Source organism: Daucus carota, chromosome 9, assembly GCF_001625215.2.
Source record: "Daucus carota subsp. sativus chromosome 9, DH1 v3.0, whole genome shotgun sequence".
In the NCBI taxonomy this organism is placed as follows: domain Eukaryota; kingdom Viridiplantae; phylum Streptophyta; class Magnoliopsida; order Apiales; family Apiaceae; genus Daucus; species Daucus carota.
The window spans coordinates 1,095,303-1,115,934 of record NC_030389.2 but is presented as its reverse complement, the minus strand read 5'-3'; the positions used below and the strand labels follow the sequence as shown (position 1 = coordinate 1,115,934).

The following is a 20,632-nucleotide window of genomic DNA, read 5'->3' as shown; positions in this document are numbered from 1 at the left end:
ATTTAAGTTATATGTTGTTTGTTGATGTATAATATATATATATATATATATATATATGCTTATGATCAAATAGAAACCATTCTTAAAATAAAAATTAGGAATCAATACAAGTTAGTGATATTCTCTTTAGGATTTAGTGATCTGTGTTGCAGGATTTAGTGAAAACTTGCATAAACTGCTCAAAATAACCAGATATGTTCACGTTTTCGATTCAGATGGTGGTGACGGTGGTGGAGGTGAAGGTGGAGATAGAGGAAGTTAAGCCGAGGTGGAGAAAGAAGTATGAACGAGGCTGAAGGAGGTTGAAGCAGCGACCAAGATGAGGCTGGTGAAGATGGAGGTGGAGATTGTGTTGTTAGAGAAATAATGGAGGTGGTGGTTATGAAGGGGGAGAGCGGCATATAGGTGGTAGTGGTTATGGAGGAGGCGACCACGGAGGTTTCTATTGGAGTAAGACTGTGTGTGTGTGTGGGCGCGCGCCCGCTTATCATTTCGGTTGGTATCATGCATATAAGTTGAAACCACAATTTTGCTATGAACGGTGCGAATTTTATAGAATTCTGTCATTGTCAACGGAAAAGAGTAATTTTTCCATGACTAATATAATATATTTGTCTGTATTTTTCAGATGTAAATCTACAAAGACCGAGAGAAGCGAAGAAGACATTCAAAGAAATTGAATTGAACTTAACCATGATGCTTGACATCTACATGGAAACTTCTTATGGATGATTTATATATTGATATGGACATCCTCATATCCTTCTTAATTGTAAAAGAACTCTGGTTAACATGGTACTCACACTGTAAGGAATTACTCTTCAATCTCTCCCGCAGCAAACTCTAAAACCTTTCGAACTATTACTTGACTACATTGGGTGGTTGACCTAGCTTGATCGAAGTACAACATGTCCACTGTATGATAGTTTTTGTCACTTCTCGTCATTTGACATTTGCTTATCATACTTCTTATATTATGTAATATCCTAAGGAATGTATGTGGAATGTAGGATATGGGGTTGCTATGTGAATGAATTGTTAGCCCCGGACGTATATCAGTTATTTAAACAATTGTTTATCGCCCTATCTATACATGTAATTGTTTTTATTAACACCTTATCTATGCGTTGTTGCTTGTTGGACATATATTTATTATGCATCATTTTCACTGAAAAGTTAACTTTTAGTGGTAGCTAGACCATACTATACATTATTAAGTCGCATGGTTGTCATCGGCCCATTGAACAACTATATCTACGAGCTTTTGATCCAAGCTATGAAAAGCTAGTGCAAGTAGTGTATATATCCTTTAGTTGCTAAATTTAGTTCTAGACTTATCATCGTCTATCAAGGTCTGTAATTTTTCAGTGTCTTTTAACCAAAGTTGCTACATAGCAGAAGTTTGGCGATTGAACAGGTAAATCTCTTTTTATTCATCTAAATTTGGAAAGGGATCTATTTATATCCTTAAGGTTGGCAAGTAGTGTTTTACGGATTCTTTATTTATAAAATCTAGAAACTTGATACCTATGCTGAGCAACCCATTCGATCTATTTCATGCATTGCATGCATTTAGACTTGAGAGATCAAAGTACTACCCTTGATAAACCTTACTTAGTTGATTTGTTTGTAATATGTCACAAGTTTCTGGACATACATAGAATAGTTTTAGTGGATGACGAACTTTGTCTCTGCTGAGAGTACTTATATTTGCAAATTTTCAAAGATATGACATGTTTGGTCAGATAATATAGCTAGCTTAGGAGTGTTAAAGGGGGTGAGGTTGTTCCCCTTTTTCAAAACCGACTGTGTCGGTGTCTATCCCTTGTCGCCTAACCTGCGTCCTACTAGACCGGACTTATCCCAAGTGTCTCCTACACTTCTGCAGCGGATTAACACAATTATAGAGTAGAGTAAATAACTACACTTACTAACAAAGCCCTTCTTTCTTAGTAAAATCTCAATTACAAAATATGAATCCCATTGACCCACACACTAGCCTTCACGAAGCTTAGCACTCACCCACACAAGATCCCTAGTTCTGCTTGAATGCTCTCATTTTGTTCCATCACTCTATTACTCTCCTTCCTCTTCTCTACTCTTCCAAAATGAAAGGGTCTCACTTATTTATAGGCTCCTCCGCACTTAGAGAGTTCTAGAACATGTACATTCCACATGCTTCTAGATTATTCCACTAATTATCTATACAACTTTATTCTAGAACCTACCCATCTAAAATATACAAGTATTACTTATAAAACCTCTAGAAACTCCAGGCTCTTGAAGGTTCCAGAAGACTCCAGCAAGCTCCATATGGTTCCGTCACCTTCTAGACGTTTCTTAAATCCTGAGCACCTTTAAGAGAATTCCGTCAAGTTCCTCATCATTCTAGATTATTCAGGACTCATCCAAGCCTTTTTAGAATGTTCCTCGTTTAAAGATAGGTTCGACTTATCGGGCGTGAAAGGATACCTAGCAAAATCAATATGCCATTTCCTGTAATAAGGTAAAAGTTATACCATGCTTTTTTTTTCACTAGTTGTTGAATAATGGCTGAAAGAACGGTCTTCGACGATGCTTTACTTAGAGAATTAGAGCAACAGAATAAGTGGGTTATAACCAAAATATTTTGTACTCGGTGACGGATCCAGTTTCGAAATTAAGGGATCGTAGATAATATTCAGTAAAGACAATCAGTCGGTGTATGTTAACTCGTTGAATTGGTTATGTTAAAATCAACTCTAAAATCATTTTTTATACATTAACTTTTTTCAAATTTTTTCATTTAAATTAGTCCATTTTTCAAAGTTCGATTTTCATTTATTCGATCTTTTTATATATGATAGTCTGAAATGTTATGTTCATTTTATCTTTTTTGAACATCTAAATTCTTCAATAATAAACAAGTCATTTCCATCTTGATTAGAATATTCAATACAAAAATGATAACATAGACAACAAAAATTTAATATTCAGACTATGTAATTTTTTAACATTTTATAACATTTCTTTACCGTTCCATAAATATTTTTACCGTTCCACAACATTATCTACAATCTAGTAGTGTTATGTGTTTTCTCAAATATAGTCAGGCGTCTAAATGTTCAGGCTATTGGAGCTGAATCTACATTTTACATTCAATTTTATGCAAATTGTAACTATTACCCGGCCTTTGCCGTTAGATAGTCTCTTCTCACATACTTGCTTATTTTGATATGTTTACCCCCAGATAGAGTCTCATCGTTCCGCCTTGTTGATCCGACTCTTTTAATTGATTTGATGGGTCGGGTGCATGGAATGCAACTTAGTGAGGTTCCCATTAAAGAGCTTGTTTTTTGTGTGCATGATGCATCTCGACAAGAGATCAATGCATATCAAAACATCCATCTCCTTCCTAGACAAGTAAAAAAGTTGTCACTACTCACTTGTGATATGAAGCAAGTCGATTCTGTGGCAAAAATAGCTAAGTGCATCAAAGTGGTGCTTTGGGCAGTGGTAGATCCCAATACTGAACTCACAGAATATTTGAGACAATCGGTCAATATTTGAATCATGAGACAAGGCCAAAACTCACCTGCTCAGCACCCCTTCCAACTACATGTCAAGACCCTTTTACGCACAACCGAAAAAGACAAAGGACCAAACGTGTGAGGTAAAAGCATACTTGTCTTTTTGTAATAAGTACAAAGTGGGAGAGAATGGGAAGTAAAACAATCAAGTAAATATGTATAAAGATATTTTATCCTCTTTTCCTACAACATTATCTTTGGTACATCTCTGTGTTCTGAGTTGTCTTATATATTTGTGTATTCTAGCTTGTTTTTTAGTATTTAGATAGCTCATTTATATTGTATACATGGAGTCATAATAATCAATCACCAAAGCTCTCATTACTTTTGTACGTGTCTTTGTCTGTGTTTATTGACTTTGGTTTTTCCTTCTAATAGTATTTATATATCTTGAGTCAGGAATTTAATTTTTGTGTAATAGAAGATGATTCTGAGGTTATTGAAATTCATATTGGTAGATTTGGGTTGTAAGTTAGGTAGTAAGATCGGATTTCTATATTCTTTGTGGTCAATTTTGAATATAGATGGGATATGGCATGAGTAGAGTGTCGTCTAAATTCAGGTGCTTGCGTGTTCAGATCATTATTCTGTATGCAAATGTCCATATACTTGGTTTTATATTCAAATAGCCAATGCGAAATGTCTGAATTTAAAACTTGGAATTATTATTTCACAGTTCCCCGATTCTATTTGTGACAGACAAAGCAGCAGCTCCTAGGTAGCCCCGTCAACCTCCTTGTTTTATTGCCCACTCTAAAAAGCTAGCTCAATGGCTTTGGGCTCATAAACGGTCAGTCTAATGGAGTTTTACAAGGTCAGTTTTGGTTCCAACTACAAATAAAGTTGATATTCTTGTTGCAACTGTAAAGCAAGCTCCAGAAGAGTGGACAAGAGCTTTCCACCAGGGATTGAACATTTGGAGTTATGGCAGCGTGAAGAATTTGAAGGGAAAGACCATGATTTAGCAACAATAACACTGGATCCATTACTTGTGAAATTTCTTCTACCTCGTCATAGGTAAGTCGCATATAAATAATTCTTGTAGAATTCAAATCCACATCTGAATTCTTATGTTTATCCAAATATGACATTTGTTAAAATCCAGAATTTCAAATTAAATCCATGTTTCCAAATAGGTAATTATAGTAGTTGAAATGCTGATATGCTACCGTTCATAGCTTTAAGACATCTAAGATTCGTGAGACATGCAGAATATGGCTATAATGTAACAATATTATGGACTGTAAATTTAATGCACAAAGTATATGCGTTAGTAGATCTTCTGTCATTTTTTAAAGTAGGGATTTTGACAGTGAACGATCTTATGTCACCTCTCTTTACAACATTATTTTGCGTGCAATTCTGTTTTAAGAGTTGACTAAAAACTCTGTCACTTTTAACTTTTATTGTAGGTTATTTCGTATTTAGATAGCTCATTCAAATTCAACATAGATGGAGTACACATTTTTAGTCACTAAAGCTCTCGTTCTTCAGCATTGTCAAAGGTAACTCGCATATGAATAATTCTTGTAGATAATTCTGATATGAATTGGTTCAAAGATTTAAGGTTTGAGGCAATTGTGGTTTGTGAAACATGTAGAATATTGATATAATATAGTTGAACTATGAGTTTTAAAGTTAATGCATAAAGTATATTCGTTAGTATGTCATTAGTCAATCGTTAAAATGGTGATACTGACAATTATATAGACAATTATATAGAATTAACAATGTTTAGAGTTCAAATATTCTTGTTGCAACTACAAGGGAAGCCCCAGAAGAGGATAAGAGCTGGCCATCAGGGATTAAACATTCAGAGTTATGGCATCGTGAAGAATTTGAAGGGGAAGACCATGATTTGGCAACAATAACACTAGATCCATTACTTTGTGAAATTTTTTCTGCCTCGTCAAAAGGTAAGTCGCATATGAATAATTCTTGTAGCTAAATAAGTTTAGTAAGAGAAAAGAAAAATGTAAGGTTGTGTTTGGTAACAAGTATGTTATTTAAAATGATGGATTTCTAATGATATGATTTGAGTTGTCATTTCGAATTCTCAAGTTTATACTAATATTTTGTCTTGGATTCCAATATTTCAGTTGAAATCCATATCTAAATCTTTTGTTTATCCCAAAATGTCATCTGGTCAAATCTACAATTTCAAATGAAATTTATGTTTTCAAATAGTTCATTATAGTAGTTGAAATGCCGATATGGTACATTTCATAGCTTTGAGCTGTTGGACATCTAAAATTCGTGAAACATGCAGAATATGGCTATAATGTAACTATACTATGGGGTTGTAAATTTAATGCACAAAGTATATACGTTAGTAGGTCTTTTGTCATTCTTTAAAGCAGTGATACCGGCAGTTATACAAGTAACAACGATCTCATGTCACCTCTTTGTACAACATTATTTTGCGTGCATTTCTGTGTTCTGAGTTGACTAAAGATTTGTCAATTTTAGCTTTTATTGTAGGTTATTTCGTATTTAGATTGCTTATTCGAATTGAACATAGATAAAGTACACATTTTCAGTCACTAAAATTATCGCTACTTTTTTACATGTATTGACTTAGATTTTGCCTTCTATTATACTTTATCCTGATTTGAAAAATTAACTTTTGCATTTTAGAGATAATTTAAAGTTTTATGAACTATGAGCACGTCATTAAGAGGCCATTGGAATTTATATAGGCAGCTTTTGGTTGTAAGTTAAGTAGTGGGTTCAGATTTTTATATCTTTTGTGGTTAATTTTGTGTATATATATATATATATATATATATATATATGTGTGTGTGTGTGTGTTATAAGGCATGAGTATTGTCGTCCATATTCAGTTACATGCGAGTTCAGATGTTCATTGCATATGCAAATGTCCATATACTTGGTATTTTATGCAAATAGCCGATGACAAATGTATGACTTTAGAACCTAATATTATAGTATCATATATGATAATTCTTCAATAATTATCAATGATTTGGAAACAATAACATTGGATCCATTATATGTTAAGTTTCTTCAGCCTTGTCAAAGGTAACTCACACTATATGAAACTGGTCTATCAGCGATCAAAAGTATCAGCCACCGCAAAGTCTGTCGCTAATATTAAACAATAGCGACAGCCTTCGGCGACCGCAAAATTTATCGTCACTGATACCCATCTCAATCCGTCCAAGTAAAGATAATCCCACAATGAACGATATGATACATCACCGTCAATTGCTCAACATGAAAGTACTCGATGACCCAAGCCGGAACATTTTAGCAAATGAATGTCTTTTCATGATAATGAAGGAAATTTCCAACACAAGCATGACATTCTTGAAATATATTGGAAAATATAAATTGCTCAAAGCTTGGGTGTTAAAATTGAGACTGATTGAAGGCGGTTATGTTATATATTTCAGTGCTTATACAGACCAAGTAATGACTTTTCTCTATCTTCAACTCTCTTTCTTGCAGCCTCTCTTGCCTTGAGCGCGGCAACTTCCTCTGCAGATATAGCTTTTGGCTTATCTTGCCTTTTCCTCTTGTGAACCATGAGAGATGAAGGGGCGCCTTTTGCAGATCTGGCAGGGTTCACAGATGCTGGGGAACTGGTTCTATTTTTAACATCAGGTTTACTGTCAGAAGATAATAATGGTTTTTTAAACATGGATTTCTGATTGACAGAACTAGAAGAACTTCGAGGTGCTGAAAGTGCCTCTTCCTGTGTTGTAACCCACTTGCCTGTTCCATTCCACACAACTATATGAGAAAATTTTCGCCAAGATGTTTATATTAAAAAAAAAAATTGACTGCAGATTAATACCTATAGCATCAGTGTAATAGAAGCCAGAATTTGGATCGTAGTGACAACCATTCAGTTGATCATAGTAATAGCCTGTAGCGCTGTCAAACTCCCAATCTGCCATCAAGCACAAATAAATCACTTAAATAGACTTGCAACGACCAGTAGAAGTTCATAAATATATTATGTATTGTAACAAAATTATGGCATTAGCTCAGACCAAAGTACAAATATCAATATCGCACAACTGCGTACGACTTGTACAAGAACAAGACAGCTACACAAACATTCTTCATGAAACAATAGACAGACTGATGAAAGCATGAAACTTAGCCATGATTACTAATACAAACCCTTTAAACAAGATAAATTTCAACACTGAACAGTATTCTTTAACTTCTTATGTCTGCCAGAAATTTTTGGCATCTTCAAATTTAGAGCACAGGATATTGATTTTAAATATTAAAAACGATTACTAATTACTAGCTATATCTCTACTAACTTCCCAACACGTCACATGTTTCAGAATGTTGATTAGTCGAACACGCCTATACTTTGGCATGAGTCACTTTATATATAGAAATAAAGAGCAGAGGAAGTATAACTGGAGTCGGGCATATACAGTAAGAGACGATTATTAATGCAACTTTATCATAGTCAAAGAAAACAAACATAATTTGTGGAAATAGAATTCAACTATATCACTGGGCCGCTATTCCTCACCAGAAGGCCACGATGAATGTGTAAGGATGCAATAACAACCACATAATATTCTTGTTTTTATAATAATTGTTGATTCAGTAATGAGTTCCCCGTTAAAGAGGTACTTGCATGAAAAGTTATAATGATTCTTCCTCTAACAGGAGCTAGAAGAGTTAGGTGAGCATGTATAATGTTTTTAGGTTGCGCAAGGACAGACAGACTGCGCTCACATACACACAAATGAGCGGCAATTATTTTAAATAACCTCTGTCACATGCTTCTGCTCCGCAATCCTTAACAATGCCACTCGGCAAGTGTCCTGTAATTCTATTTTCTACTCTCTATCCCCACCCGAGTTACATTCCCTGCATATTTATATATATACATCTGTTTGCCTTCTGTAATTGCCTTACAACTAGTTTTATACATTTCTTCCACTAGCAAATCAGATCTCTCTCTATAATTGACAGTAACTGGATTGCTGAAGTCCATTACTTATTTATTTTTGTCATTGTTGTTAAGGTTTGTCACCTCTAATCACACATCAATCTATCTATTTGACCTATTGCATATATTATTTTTACGATTAACACATCGATAAAAATTTCACTGCAGCAAATCAAGTCAGTTCAATCGCAACAACTAACAAGTAGACAGCAGAGCCCATTATTGTTTTTTTTGTCATAATTGGATTCAGCTTTGCTACTTTTAATCACTCATCAATATATCTGTTTGGTCTAATGCAAATTATTTATGATCAACACGTGTACATAACTAGTATCTACAGATATACATGTGAACGAATGAATGCAGGAAGCTAAAACAGATATACAAAAAAATCATACCTGCAGAAATCGTGGATCCCTTAAAGGCCCCTTGACCATCCTCTTGAGAGACTAATGCTTGTGCATTCGAATTTCTGGCCTCTTTGAAAGTTGATATGTCTTTCTGATAGCTCCGTTGAGCTTTCTGTTGATCAAATCATATAGAAATATAAGGATTGATAGTTCATCAGAATCTGGGTATATAAACAAATAAATAAGAATGCAACTTCTTAAGCAATGTCGGTCTCCCATTAATGGGATTATTAATACACACAATTAAAAGATGAGTGGAAAACGCAAATATGCAGGTTAATTTTTCTAAATTTCAAGAAATTCAAAAGCAGCAGTCGGATGATTACAGGTATAGAAAAGGGCTTCAAAGATAATAATATATAATACTACTAATGAACATCCTCATAAGTTCTAATGAAAATTTTATGCCTCTTTATTATTACATCTCTCTTCCTAAACAGGCATAAATATTTAATTCACTGTCTAGCAAAAATGTTGCACTGCATATATACTATTTTATTTTATAGGGTAAATAGATTTTTTTGTCACCCAACTTATTACGTCTTTAGAAACCTACCACTCAACTAAATTTTTTTTCCTTTTAGTCACTAATATTAGGTTTGGATTTTTTTTAATCACCAACTTAGGTTTGGATTTGATTATTAGCATTATGATAATGTTTTGTTGTATCATCAATACATAGTAATAGTATGTAAATATTTTGATAATGTAAAGTATGTTTATATCATTATATATAGCAATAATAACATAAAACAAGCTGATAAAAAATTAAAATAAGGATAAATCGTAATTAGAATTCTAGAAATTCATTAAATCATCTATATATATATGGAATCAATGACTTCGAACACTTCATCCTCCCTGATAAAGATAAAGTCTAATTTAGTGATACGATACATCATCTTTCACTATAAAAATTTCAATCGACTAGTTCAGCCCAAAATCTCTCTTAAATATATCTTCATAAATTTTAATGACTTTATCTTATTACAATTTTCAAGATAAAGATAAATAAATTGAGATGAAAACTTAATCCCCGTCCCTCTCATTTGTTACAATTTTTTCTACTACTTAGCACGTACTTTAAGACTCTTATAAAACATAGTTTCATACCTTTTTTTGAGATTTTATTTTTGTGTATAAAAATTCAAACGCTAAATTTTTATTCTTATGAAAAAAAATAAAATAATTATGAAACCACATCTTTTAGAAGCTATAAAATGCGTGTCAAACTCTTATTGCCTATGGTAAATGACCTTGGGACATAAGAAGTACTATATATAAAGATGTATACATATATCAAATCATCGAAATATTGCAGACTACCACTATATTTTAATAATGCTTAAAAAATTAATATAATGCTAATAATCAAATCCGAACTTAACTTCAGTGACAAAAAGATAATCTGAACCTAATATTAGTGAGTAAAATAAAAAAATTTATAGTTGAGTGGTAAGTTTCTAAAGACACAATAAGTTGAGTGACAAAAAAATCCATTTTCCCTATTTTATATTATGCAATTGACCTTGCCCAAATAAAGAACCTTCCCTGAGCTTTCAAGAACCCTCAAGATTTGTCTATATTTGTATTCATTACTCAGCTCCCTAACCACTATTTACTTTCAACTTATTTAGTTGAAAGTTTAGTGCAATTCTACTCGGGCTTTAAAAAAATTTAGTGCAATTGACATTGTACTAAATTTTTTTAAAGCCCGAGTAGAATTTGCCACATGAAATAATTATGATCCCTAACCACTATTTACTTTCAACTTATTGTCATTAATGGGTACAGCCTTTTGTAGGCAAACAGGTTTTTAAGAGGACCCATACCCCTTCACTCATGCAAACATCTCTATCAAGATATGAACCCTCAAACTTCCCCTAAAGCGAGAGGGCTATAATAACGCTGGGGCAATGCCCTTTATTGATGAATATTGAATACATTTTCCTGTACTAAAAGTAAGGATGCCATTTTACGGGTTAATAGGAAAGGAATTGAGCATTATTACTTAAACTACTTACCGCTTCAATCTGTTCGAGGGAACGAGCAGCTTCCTTCACTTCTTTGTCCTTAGCAGCTTTATCTTGTCTCATGGTGGTAATCTTTTTTGCAACAGCATCTTTGTGACGTTGGCCGAGCTCATGATTTCTAATGCTGATAGGGTTGCTGGATATGAAGATTTTGCAGAAATCACACCATTTGTTACCCTGGCTGACCCAATACTGCAAAAAGGGAAAATTTCTTTCCAATAAGATCATATTACTAATGAAATTAAAAGCCTAGCTACAATAACAACTGAAGTTCCCTATATCACAATTCACAGAAACCAATCTGAGAAAAAGTCTTAAAGTGGAAGGACTGAATTAACTACCTTCAAATACAATAGTCTAACAAAAGAGAAAACAGAATGCAAGAAATGTAATAAAGAGACTAGATAAACTCAGGACAAAAGTATGATAATCTTTTAACAAGAAAGTAAAGGGATATTAGTTAACGAAAAACACCCTAAGATGTAACTACATTACCTTCACCACTCGAAAACAAGACAACACCTCCTATGTCATCGGAATATGGAAATCACATAACGCAACCAAGTATACTCCATAATCACTACCATGGACCTGTTTTACTGTTTATGACAAACTATAAAAATATTCTTGAATACTCGCACAAGCCCACCCCTCTATTACAAATCAACAATTGGACTAGCAAATTCAAGGGGAAAAAACCCAATAGCTTTCTTATAATCTACAAGAATCAACTACATAAAGTTAACATCTTTAGCCAAGAAATCAATGACCCTTTCCAAGAAAAACAATAAATTCACAATCATATATGCAATTTAGCCATGAATTAATGATAAAAACAAATTCTTGACAGCTTCAAACATACAGAGATTAATACAGATATACATATAGATAATTACAAATACGCGAAGATTAAAAGATTTAAGAAAAAGGAGTTACCTCAGTCATGGCTGCAGAAGGGGAACTAAAGTTTTTTTCAGATTTGGGGTCGAATTTATATGTGAGCTATGATTGAAAACGAGTTATTAAACCCTAATTAAGTACCAACTTTTCTTTGTATCTCTCGTTCTTGAGAATGAGAATGACCCGCAAATTAAAAGCCGATCCGCTTCAAGGCAGCTCTATTGCTCGATATTTCAAAAAAAAATATGAAACTCGATCATGGGAAAAAAATATCTAAAAAACCGATCAGAAAAAAATCCGCAAATCCGGAAAAAAACCGAGAAATCAAATTTTAAAAAAAAATCTAGTTTTCCCCTCTCCGGTCCAAAGACCTAAAACAGGTTCAGTATTTCAAAAAATCCGAATTTTTGAAATCCGGACTATTTAGAAGTAATCTAAAAAAAACTCCTACCTTACCTTATTTTTAAAAAGTTTCGGCCTGATCCGATTTTGAAAAATCAGAATTCTTTGACCCGATCTGATCCAGCTTGAACAAATTTTTGTATATCTCTAACTCTAACTCTAGCATTATATGAGTTAAATATATTGATCGAATACAACTTGCTTGGGCAAAAATAAACAAAATGAAAATTGGTTTTTTTTTAAGAACAAACTACCGATACCATTTTTTTTATTTTATTTTCTGAATAAAAATTTATAAAAAAATTTAAAATGTGCGTTACAACAATGCAAGAAACTGTAGAAAAATTAGTGAGACGTCACATACCCATTGCCTCTCATTCTCATTCTCTCATATCATCCAAACATAGAGATGACAAGCGGTCGGTATGGTTCGGTTTTGACAAAAACCGAACCCGAACCGAATAGTATTTGGTCGGATATCCGTCGGTTCGAAAATTTTGTCATCCATATCCAAACACCTCTTTTATGACTGAACATATCCGTCTGCTCCTCCTTTTATAAATCATATATTTTTATCAACTACATATATGAAAATAATTTGTTTGTTTTCAAGTAAGATGACGATTTTTTTAGTACTGATATAACTTTAGGGGCCTTTGGTTCATGTTTAATGAACCCGGTTAACCAGGTCCAAACACTCCTTCATAATTACATTTATATTTTTCCCTAAATATTAAGTTTATCAAGTAAAACTGCTGAACTGAGAGGAAAAAATTGTGTATCCAGAGTACAAATTGTGAGTTGAAGTTGGATCAATCGATCAGATATTCATCAATCAGTAAAAGAAACTTAGAAGTTTGTCTTTGTAAAATACACAAAATTTTGGACTACAATTAAGCATCAGTTTCGTCGTAAACTGCTGTTGCTACACTACATAATATCTGACAAGAAAAACCCAGGCTTGATGGGTGCTAGTTGTATCGCTAAAGGATCTTTTTTCGCCCTTGGCATCTTCAAGATCACCTACATTAAACGCGGAGAAAAAAATTGAAGACGGCCCGATAAGGATCTGAATATCATGTTAAAGTATACTCTACTTGTTTCTACAAGAAAGGCAGAGGTCTTTGCTCGTGCTCATAAATTTTGAAGCTAGCCATTCCTGCTTTGTAACATTTTTTGGCACGGCAAAGGTAGATTAACGATACCTGATTTTTTCTGCTATCGATATCAAAAGTCCAGACTACTCTGAACAAAGTGCAGAAACCAAATCTGCAGACAAAATTAAAACAATTTAGTAGGAATTTAATTAAGACAAGATGTAAATTATATTTGATTAATGAAGCACCTTGCTTGCATATTATGTCTCGCTTCATTTAAATATATTGGCAAAGGCTTTTTTCTCGCGCTCCCTTCTGTCAGTAATCTGATTTGTTTTATAACAAAAATGAACTCATGAGCCATATGTTATAATTGAGTATAAGTTACACTACAGTTTTGGAACTAAAATTGTAATTATACCTTCTTATTGGCAGCAGCAAGCTCCTTCTTTATTCCAACTGAAAGGAAAAAAAAAATCAGATTTTATGTTAATGCCACTATCCATGCTTATGAATTATAATAAAGGATATAGTCCCTCTAATGAAACCTGAAATTGTAGTATTCAGGCTAGCTAAAAACTAACTGAAGTCTGATTAGTAAGGATACTAACCATTTGCCGGCTCCAACTCCAGTGCTTTCCTGAAGCTCTCAACTGCAGCATCTATGTCTTTCAGTGCCATGTGTGCCTGATAGATAAGTATTTATTGCATTAGGGAAAATTCGGAGACATGTCACATGAAGCAGAAGAGCACCACGTAGAAGACTTGAATATCAAGTTTCCGATGTGAAGATGTAAGCTAAGTGAAATAAGAAAGGGTTAGTAATGCTTCCACCAACCTGACCTTGCCGAAAGTAAGCCTTCACATTGTTCTCACCATCACGGATAGCAAAGTCGGTGTCCAAGAGTGCACCCTTCAAGTCCCCTAACTTTAATTTACAGGCCTAGAGTAATAAATCTAGTGTTACACACTAGCAAAAAATGTTCATATGTGCTCCAAATAAGGATGTGCAGGTTAAGAGTGACTGTAGCCAAGCAACAAACAAGGAAGATCAGTGGGTGGAATAACTGTTTTCACTAAAAAAAACAAACTACAGTGACATTATTGTGGTAGGAAGTAAGGAGCTCAAATGAGTTGTTAAGTTAAGAAGAACAAGTTTAAAGTGGCACGTGTTAGCAATCACGCTTGACAGTATTTCCGGAAGAACAAACTCTTTCCCTATTGATCTAAATTTTGTCAAAGGTGGCACATAAATTGTTATGGAGATGTACAACTCATTCTGGTGAATATTTAGAGAAATACTCACAGAACTGTTAGTAAATATCTGTGACTTTATCTTTCTCAATCCGGAACTTGTTTCTGCATTTTGTGAGGAAGAATGAAAAGTTAGTCATTTCTAAGATGTCAAAAACACATGGAGAGAATTTGTTCTTAATTAATAAGTACAAAATTGATTTATTTATTTTATCAAAAATAATTGATGTATTTAATGACATCTTTGATGTAAACTAATAGTCTACCTTCATCAATGCCTTCTTTCTCCCAACAGACGTCCAAATACCGCAATGCCTTTCGGTATTTTTTGAGGGCCATCTTGTAATCTAGTTTCTGAAAGAAGAAACACAGCATTAAAGATCACAAAATAAAAACTAAAGTATTACTGTGTAATAAGGTAGGAAAACACAGAAGTACAACATGATATAAACATTACTGATTACCCTAAAATGATCGTTGCCAAAACCTTTGACAGAGTCTGCAGCATTCATCCACCAAGACAGCTCGCTGGGACTGGTGTCAAGATCAGCTGGCCAATCTGGATACATGTCACCATCTTTGAAAAAATTGGCAAGCCCCTCATCTGCACCCTCAGGAATTTCACCACAATCCGCAATCAAAACATCGACAGATGGCAAATAATCATCTTCGGTTGGAACATGCTCAATTGAACGAACAACTCCCATGCCTTTAATCACTTTTCCAAATACAACATTCTTTCCATCTAGATGAGAAGTTCGAGTAGTAGTAATGAAAAATTGGGATCCATTAGTATCAGGACCAGTGTTGGCCATTGATAACATTCCCTTCCTTTCATGTTTCAGTTCAAAATTCTCATCTTCGAATTTCAACCCGTAGATGGATTCTCCGCCAGTACCATTTCCAGCGGAAATATCCCCACCTTGAACCATTAAGCTCTTAATAACACGATGAAAACAGACTCCCTGAAATAAATTTACGCTAGTAGTTAGATTTTAATATTTATGATAGAGTCGAAGCAAAACAAATAAGCCTCAGATGCATCTCTGAAACTAAAGGAAATTGTTCTCAGCACAAATTTATCTTGCATTGAACTCACTAGCAGATTCTTTATGATTTTCTTCATCTTTTTATAGTTTTAATTTAATTACAGTGTAATAATCATATAGAAATTCACTATGGCTTTGAAATTTTATGCTGGGAAAAACAATTGCTCAAAATTATTTCTAAAGAGATTGAAAAGATATTATACTGACAGATTTAAAACCAGAAAGTGCATTATGAGACTAACTAACCTCTGTTTGAAGTTCTGATCACTTGTGCTCCAATTCTTTTAGAATGAAATTTGGAGTATTGTTTGAGTAAATAGTTATTAACTTTGATTTAATTGATCCACTTTTTGTCCTAGCAATTTAAACTAGAGATTAAACCCACAATTTTCGAATGAATCCTCCATTATCCTCTCTGTTCATTTCTATTTCACATATCTCATCATATAAAATTTGCACATCCAATCCATTCCTTCCCCCGACTCTTTTTAGACTTTCATACCATCCCCTCTCCATAACAATATCCCTTAACGGAATATTGACATAAAGAAGTGAAGTTCTCTGTTAAGGGGAATATAGGGGGAAATAAATGTGACAAACAAACTCAAACTGCGGTCAAGCCCATTTATATGTAAACAACCAACCTTAGTGTTCAGCCAAGTAAATGTGAATATTGGGATTAAAGGGGTTCAAAATCAATGCTTTTTCTAAACCTGAGCTCTTGCAACAATTAAAGGCTCAAGTAGAAAATATTATATGAAGTTGATATCATTATAAGGCAGCAAAAATCTGATCAAATCTCTTTTTATCAAATACAGCACAATTCCATCCAATATCTCAGATTCCAATTGTTGCATTTACCAAATACTGATTAAATTTAAGAATATAATGTAAAAAACAACAAAATTATGAAATCACAATAAAATAAAAACCCCAAGTACACACTGGCAAAGAACAGTCTTTTTCTTCATTCTCACTACAAAGAAAAACTCAACCGTCAATGACCTCGTGGTCAGATAGTATCTCTCTCGCTCAGTTTATCGGAAGTCGAGTGAATCTTGTCAAAGACGAGACGGGTAATAAATATAGATACATAGACAAACAAGTACTAGGAGAAACATTTGTGTGAATATACCTTGTAATGGAGAGGAGCAGAAGTACAGGAGCCAATGCCTTTCTCACCAGTACAAAGAGCCCTGAAATTTTCACAAGTTTTAGGCACAACATCACTGTACAATTCAATGATTATTCTCCCTTCAAGCTCTCCTCCAATGCTTATATCCAGATAGCATTTTGTTCTCTTCTCCCCCATCTAAAATCTTTTTTTCTTGTGCTTATGTGAATATTGAGAGCTTATAATTTAATGTGATCACACAAAGAAGATTAATGAAGGTGGAAAAAAAGTACCCTTTTAGCTTTCTTTCTTTGCTATGCAATTTTAAGGTTGAGATTCTTGAAGCTGGTAACCTAGCTATATATGCCTACTCTTGTCTTAAAACTTCTCTCTGTCTTTGACTACATTCATTGCCACTTGTTGTTTTATATGTAACCTGCCCCCTGTCCCTACCCCTCTCCCCAGTCCCCACATACCCCACTTCATTAATACTATATAACAAAATCTGTTCCGCATTATTATCGGAAGTCGAGAGTTTGAATCTTGTTAAAAATAATTCGAATTTAGGACAAATATGAGTTGGTATTGATATTACTTGTTCAGAGTAAATTAGTTCATGATAATTATTTTTATGTAATAATTATAGTAATTTGTTTATTTTCTGTGAGAGTAGGACATGAAAGAAAGTTAAGGTTGCAGACATAAAGCTTGGGAATCTGCAATTTCTGCCCTGCATTCCTAGTTTCTGAAGCAATCTTCACGTGCAGTTTATAAGTTGAGTAATTGAGTACTTTGTTTTCTTGGTATTTCACTTTTACAGGAGTACATTTGAACTTATTTATTCCAAAAAAAATAAGTGCATCACATCTCTCTTGGCTATCCGACACGACCCGAAATACGATTGGAATCAATAATTGAAAAGACAGAAAATTCACAAATGACATATATGACTCTTATTAGTATAAGATACTATTCGGGTTTTTCTTAAAGATGGAAAATTCATAAATGACATATACGACTCTGAATAGTATAAGATCCTATTCGGGTTTTTCTCCGATATCTTTGAGATTTTCATTAACATGGTCAAAAAGACATATAAATCAAGAATCTGAGAAGCTACAGTAACCAAAGACAGGAGTAAAAATGCAGTGTTGGTGAGGTAATTTGGTAAGAAGACAAATTTAAGAAAATACAAGGCTGTCCCAAAGTAGTAAATTGCCACAATACATGGTGCAGTGTGTAAACATACACAATGATGATAAGTCATCCATCAAGTTAATGAATCTCTGTTTACAGGCTTTATGAATTAACACAGTGTATTTGTGTTTGTGTCTCCATGATGCATGTTATTCAATGGCTTTTGTTTTGTCTTATCTTGTCAAGTGTGCATGATTTGAAATGCAAAGGCTGTTAAGATTGATGGAGATTATGATTAGCAGATGAACCAAGTGTGCAGAGACTTATTGGCCACCTTGTGTAAAGTTCATGGCTAGCTAATAGCTTGCCAGTCTCCTGTGGAGGGGAGATGTTAGGGACCATCCAGTGTTTGTAGCTTAAAATCACATTGCTCTAGCTGGTGTTTAAATTTAATGAGTCAAAGTCTAGACTCTAGAGCACACTATTTCATTGATTTATTGATGAACAGAGATTAGGGACCCTCGCCAAGGGAATACGGATCTGAAATATCAGATTTTCTTGTGTTCTTAATAATCATTTTAAATTAGGGGTTTGTGCCCATGGGCACATGGCAAGCACGGAAACTCATAAATTTGGTGTGTTTTTTATTGGTATGGTTGGTGTGAATGCAGGGGGGCCATCATTATTAAAGGGTGTAAACTAATCAAAACATGGAAAAACTATCAAATTCTGTGCTTATTGTGTGCCCAGGACACATCATAGAAAAACCATTAAATTAGATACTGGATTTCTATTTTTCACATCTTATTAATAATGATAATTTTCAGTAGACACAAAAAAACTGCATGAAAATTTACACCAATCAAAATCTCTCATCTAAATAAAAGATAACCCCTGTCTGAGGGAGTTCTTACTTTTTTAACTCGTTTGTGTAAAGAAGTAACAAGTATTTTTAAGAAGTTGTGAGAAAAATTTTGGAAGTAAAAAATGCTAGCTTCTCTACTTTTTTTCCAAACACTTTAACAACTTATAATTATTAATTTATTTCTCAATTCTATTCCACTTCTTTACTTTAAGCAATAATCACTTATTTTAAGTTAATCTGAATGGCTCCATAGTTAGTATATGTTCATGAATACACCAGAAAGACCCTAGATTGATGTAGATTTTTATGTAGGGGGCGGTCATCATTATTAATGAGATGAGAGTCAACCATCATCTAATTAAATCTGTTTAATTAATTCTAAATCTTTCATGACGAAGATTGTATAGAAACATAGAATGATTATTTCTTTCAAAACATATGAGTTTGATTTCTAAGTCAAATAATTCGAAATGGAATAACTAAACTGATGAAAATTATTTACATTTTTGCAATCATCTCCAATTTTGAATACAAATATCAATCCATTCCCTCTTATTTCATTCAATTCAAGCGACACTGTCCAAAATATATATATACCATACTGATAATATTATATTGGGTAGCACTCCATAGCATACCCTCTTATATGGAGTTACGTAGCACACCATTATAAATATATACATAATATATATTCTAATATATTTTTTATGAAATATAATTGCAAATTTTGATTATTAAACCGAAAACGAAGTTATACAATTTTTTTATTTCAAAGATCATCTAAAATTATGCAATATCTCAACATGATTCTATAGCAGAATAATAATCATCCAGAATTATTCTGTTGTAGAATCAGTTTCGAAAATATACTTTTTTTAATCAAATTTTAAGTGTTAAATTATTTAAAATAGACATATTTTATAGTATTTCACATTAGAATCATGTTTTATATGTATTCTATAACAGAATTTATAATAAAATTGATGATTTATAGTGGCGCGCTATGTAACCCCACATAAGGAGTCCCTCTCAAATGTTGGTCATATTATATATACGGAACACAAAAATATATAATACACAATTCGAGGGCTCGGCCACCATTCACCGAATGTTACGGGACAGATAAGTTGCAAGATTTATAAAAAAACACAAAGAGGTCGCAAAATTCAAGAAAAACAAAGCCTGGGGACCAAGTGTCCTTGTTTGTAGTTTGCATGTGTCGTTATACAAAATGCACATATAATAACAACTCTGATGAAGAATACTACAGTAATGACCAAGGACTCAAATCTTTTGGCAGATTTTCCACAGTACGATAATATTAAACTTAATAATGGGGATTTGGTTTCTGTAATTGACTTAAAATCTCTGAAATCCCATGTTTTCAAAATGTGGTACAGACAAAGTGAATAACGGTAGTTGAGGATAGTTATGTAGATAGTACTTTTCAGATTTTTATAGGTTACATAATAGTAATGAATAGATTTCTTGTTTCTTCAAAATAAGTGTCCTTTTTTTTTATCTTTTCACATAATTTGAATTAGAAATAAAATTTTCTTAAAAATTAATAATAAAATTATGAAATGTTGCATATTAATATTACAGATTTTATGGATGATAATTTCAAATATTGAGTTAGGATCTAATTGAATTGATAAGCTTAATTTGAAATACGACTTGATTCAAATTCGGAAGGGACAAACATGTATATTAAAAATTTGCAGTTATAATGAGATCATTTGGTCGAAGAAGAAGTATGATATTGGAATGAGCAATCGGCTTAATATGATAGGGGTTTGAGGTATCATATCTCTCTATGTTTGGTTGAGTTGTGGAATGAATATGATTGAATTA

At 33.3% G+C, this 20,632-nt stretch overlaps 2 protein-coding genes and 1 long non-coding RNA gene across 6 annotated transcripts; 1 reads left to right on the top strand and 2 right to left on the bottom strand.

Annotated features, from left to right (window-relative positions):
- Positions 1–3,859: 3,859 nt before the first annotated feature.
- Positions 3,860–6,297, top strand: LOC135149341 (uncharacterized). Of its 2 annotated transcripts, none has more exons than XR_010287749.1 (3): positions 3,860–4,586; positions 4,982–5,074; positions 5,342–6,297. It is a non-coding gene; the product is annotated as an uncharacterized LOC135149341 (long non-coding RNA). The 2 variants fall into 2 exon arrangements; XR_010287750.1 differs by having other exon boundaries at positions 5,337–6,297.
- A 451-nt stretch (positions 6,298–6,748) lies between these two features.
- Positions 6,749–12,074, bottom strand: LOC108200773 (zinc finger protein ZOP1). The gene is made up of 5 exons (XM_017369023.2): positions 11,897–12,074; positions 10,952–11,152; positions 8,916–9,039; positions 7,390–7,485; positions 6,749–7,307 (listed from the first exon to the last, which is right to left on the bottom strand). Exons 1-5 carry the CDS (start codon positions 11,903–11,905, stop codon positions 6,982–6,984), a joined length of 756 nt encoding a protein of 251 aa, XP_017224512.1. The 5' UTR covers positions 11,906–12,074; the 3' UTR covers positions 6,749–6,981.
- A 949-nt stretch (positions 12,075–13,023) lies between these two features.
- Positions 13,024–17,185, bottom strand: LOC108200887 (peptidyl-prolyl cis-trans isomerase CYP40-like). 3 transcript variants are annotated; one of them, XM_017369152.2, is made up of 10 exons: positions 16,798–17,183; positions 15,078–15,578; positions 14,880–14,967; positions 14,666–14,718; positions 14,198–14,302; positions 13,971–14,046; positions 13,781–13,818; positions 13,608–13,685; positions 13,468–13,531; positions 13,024–13,285 (listed from the first exon to the last, which is right to left on the bottom strand). In XM_017369152.2, the coding sequence occupies exons 1-8, from the start codon at positions 16,972–16,974 to the stop codon at positions 13,632–13,634; spliced, it is 1,092 nt and encodes a 363-aa protein (XP_017224641.1). In that variant the 5' UTR covers positions 16,975–17,183; the 3' UTR covers positions 13,024–13,285; positions 13,468–13,531; positions 13,608–13,631. The 3 variants fall into 3 exon arrangements, with proteins under 3 accessions (XP_017224641.1, XP_017224644.1, XP_017224643.1); XM_017369154.2 differs by lacking the exons at positions 13,024–13,285; positions 13,468–13,531; positions 13,608–13,685; positions 13,781–13,818; positions 13,971–14,046 and having other exon boundaries at positions 14,289–14,383; positions 16,798–17,185; XM_017369155.2 differs by lacking the exons at positions 13,024–13,285; positions 13,468–13,531; positions 13,608–13,685; ... (1 more) ...; positions 13,971–14,046; positions 14,666–14,718 and having other exon boundaries at positions 16,798–17,184.
- Positions 17,186–20,632: the final 3,447 nt, after the last annotated feature.

What these genes read in the sequence shown, in the direction of transcription:
- LOC108200773 (XM_017369023.2), bottom strand. An exon ending in GGGATCCACGATTTCTGCAG is followed by an intron (nt 7,486 to 8,915) that starts GTATGATTTTTT and finishes GCTTGATGGCAG; the next exon opens with ATTGGGAGTTTGACAGCGCT. An exon ending in CTATTACACTGATGCTATAG is followed by an intron (nt 7,308 to 7,389) that starts GTATTAATCTGC and finishes GGAATGGAACAG; the next exon opens with GCAAGTGGGTTACAACACAG.
- LOC108200887 (XM_017369152.2), bottom strand. Translation starts at nt 16,974, where the DNA reads ATGGGGGAGAAGAGAACAAAATGCTATCTGGATATAAGCATTGGAGGA. An exon ending in GAAAGAAGGCATTGATGAAG is followed by an intron (nt 14,719 to 14,879) that starts GTAGACTATTAG and finishes CACAAAATGCAG; the next exon opens with AAACAAGTTCCGGATTGAGA. An exon ending in CTTACTTTCGGCAAGGTCAG is followed by an intron (nt 14,047 to 14,197) that starts GTTGGTGGAAGC and finishes CTTATCTATCAG; the next exon opens with GCACACATGGCACTGAAAGA.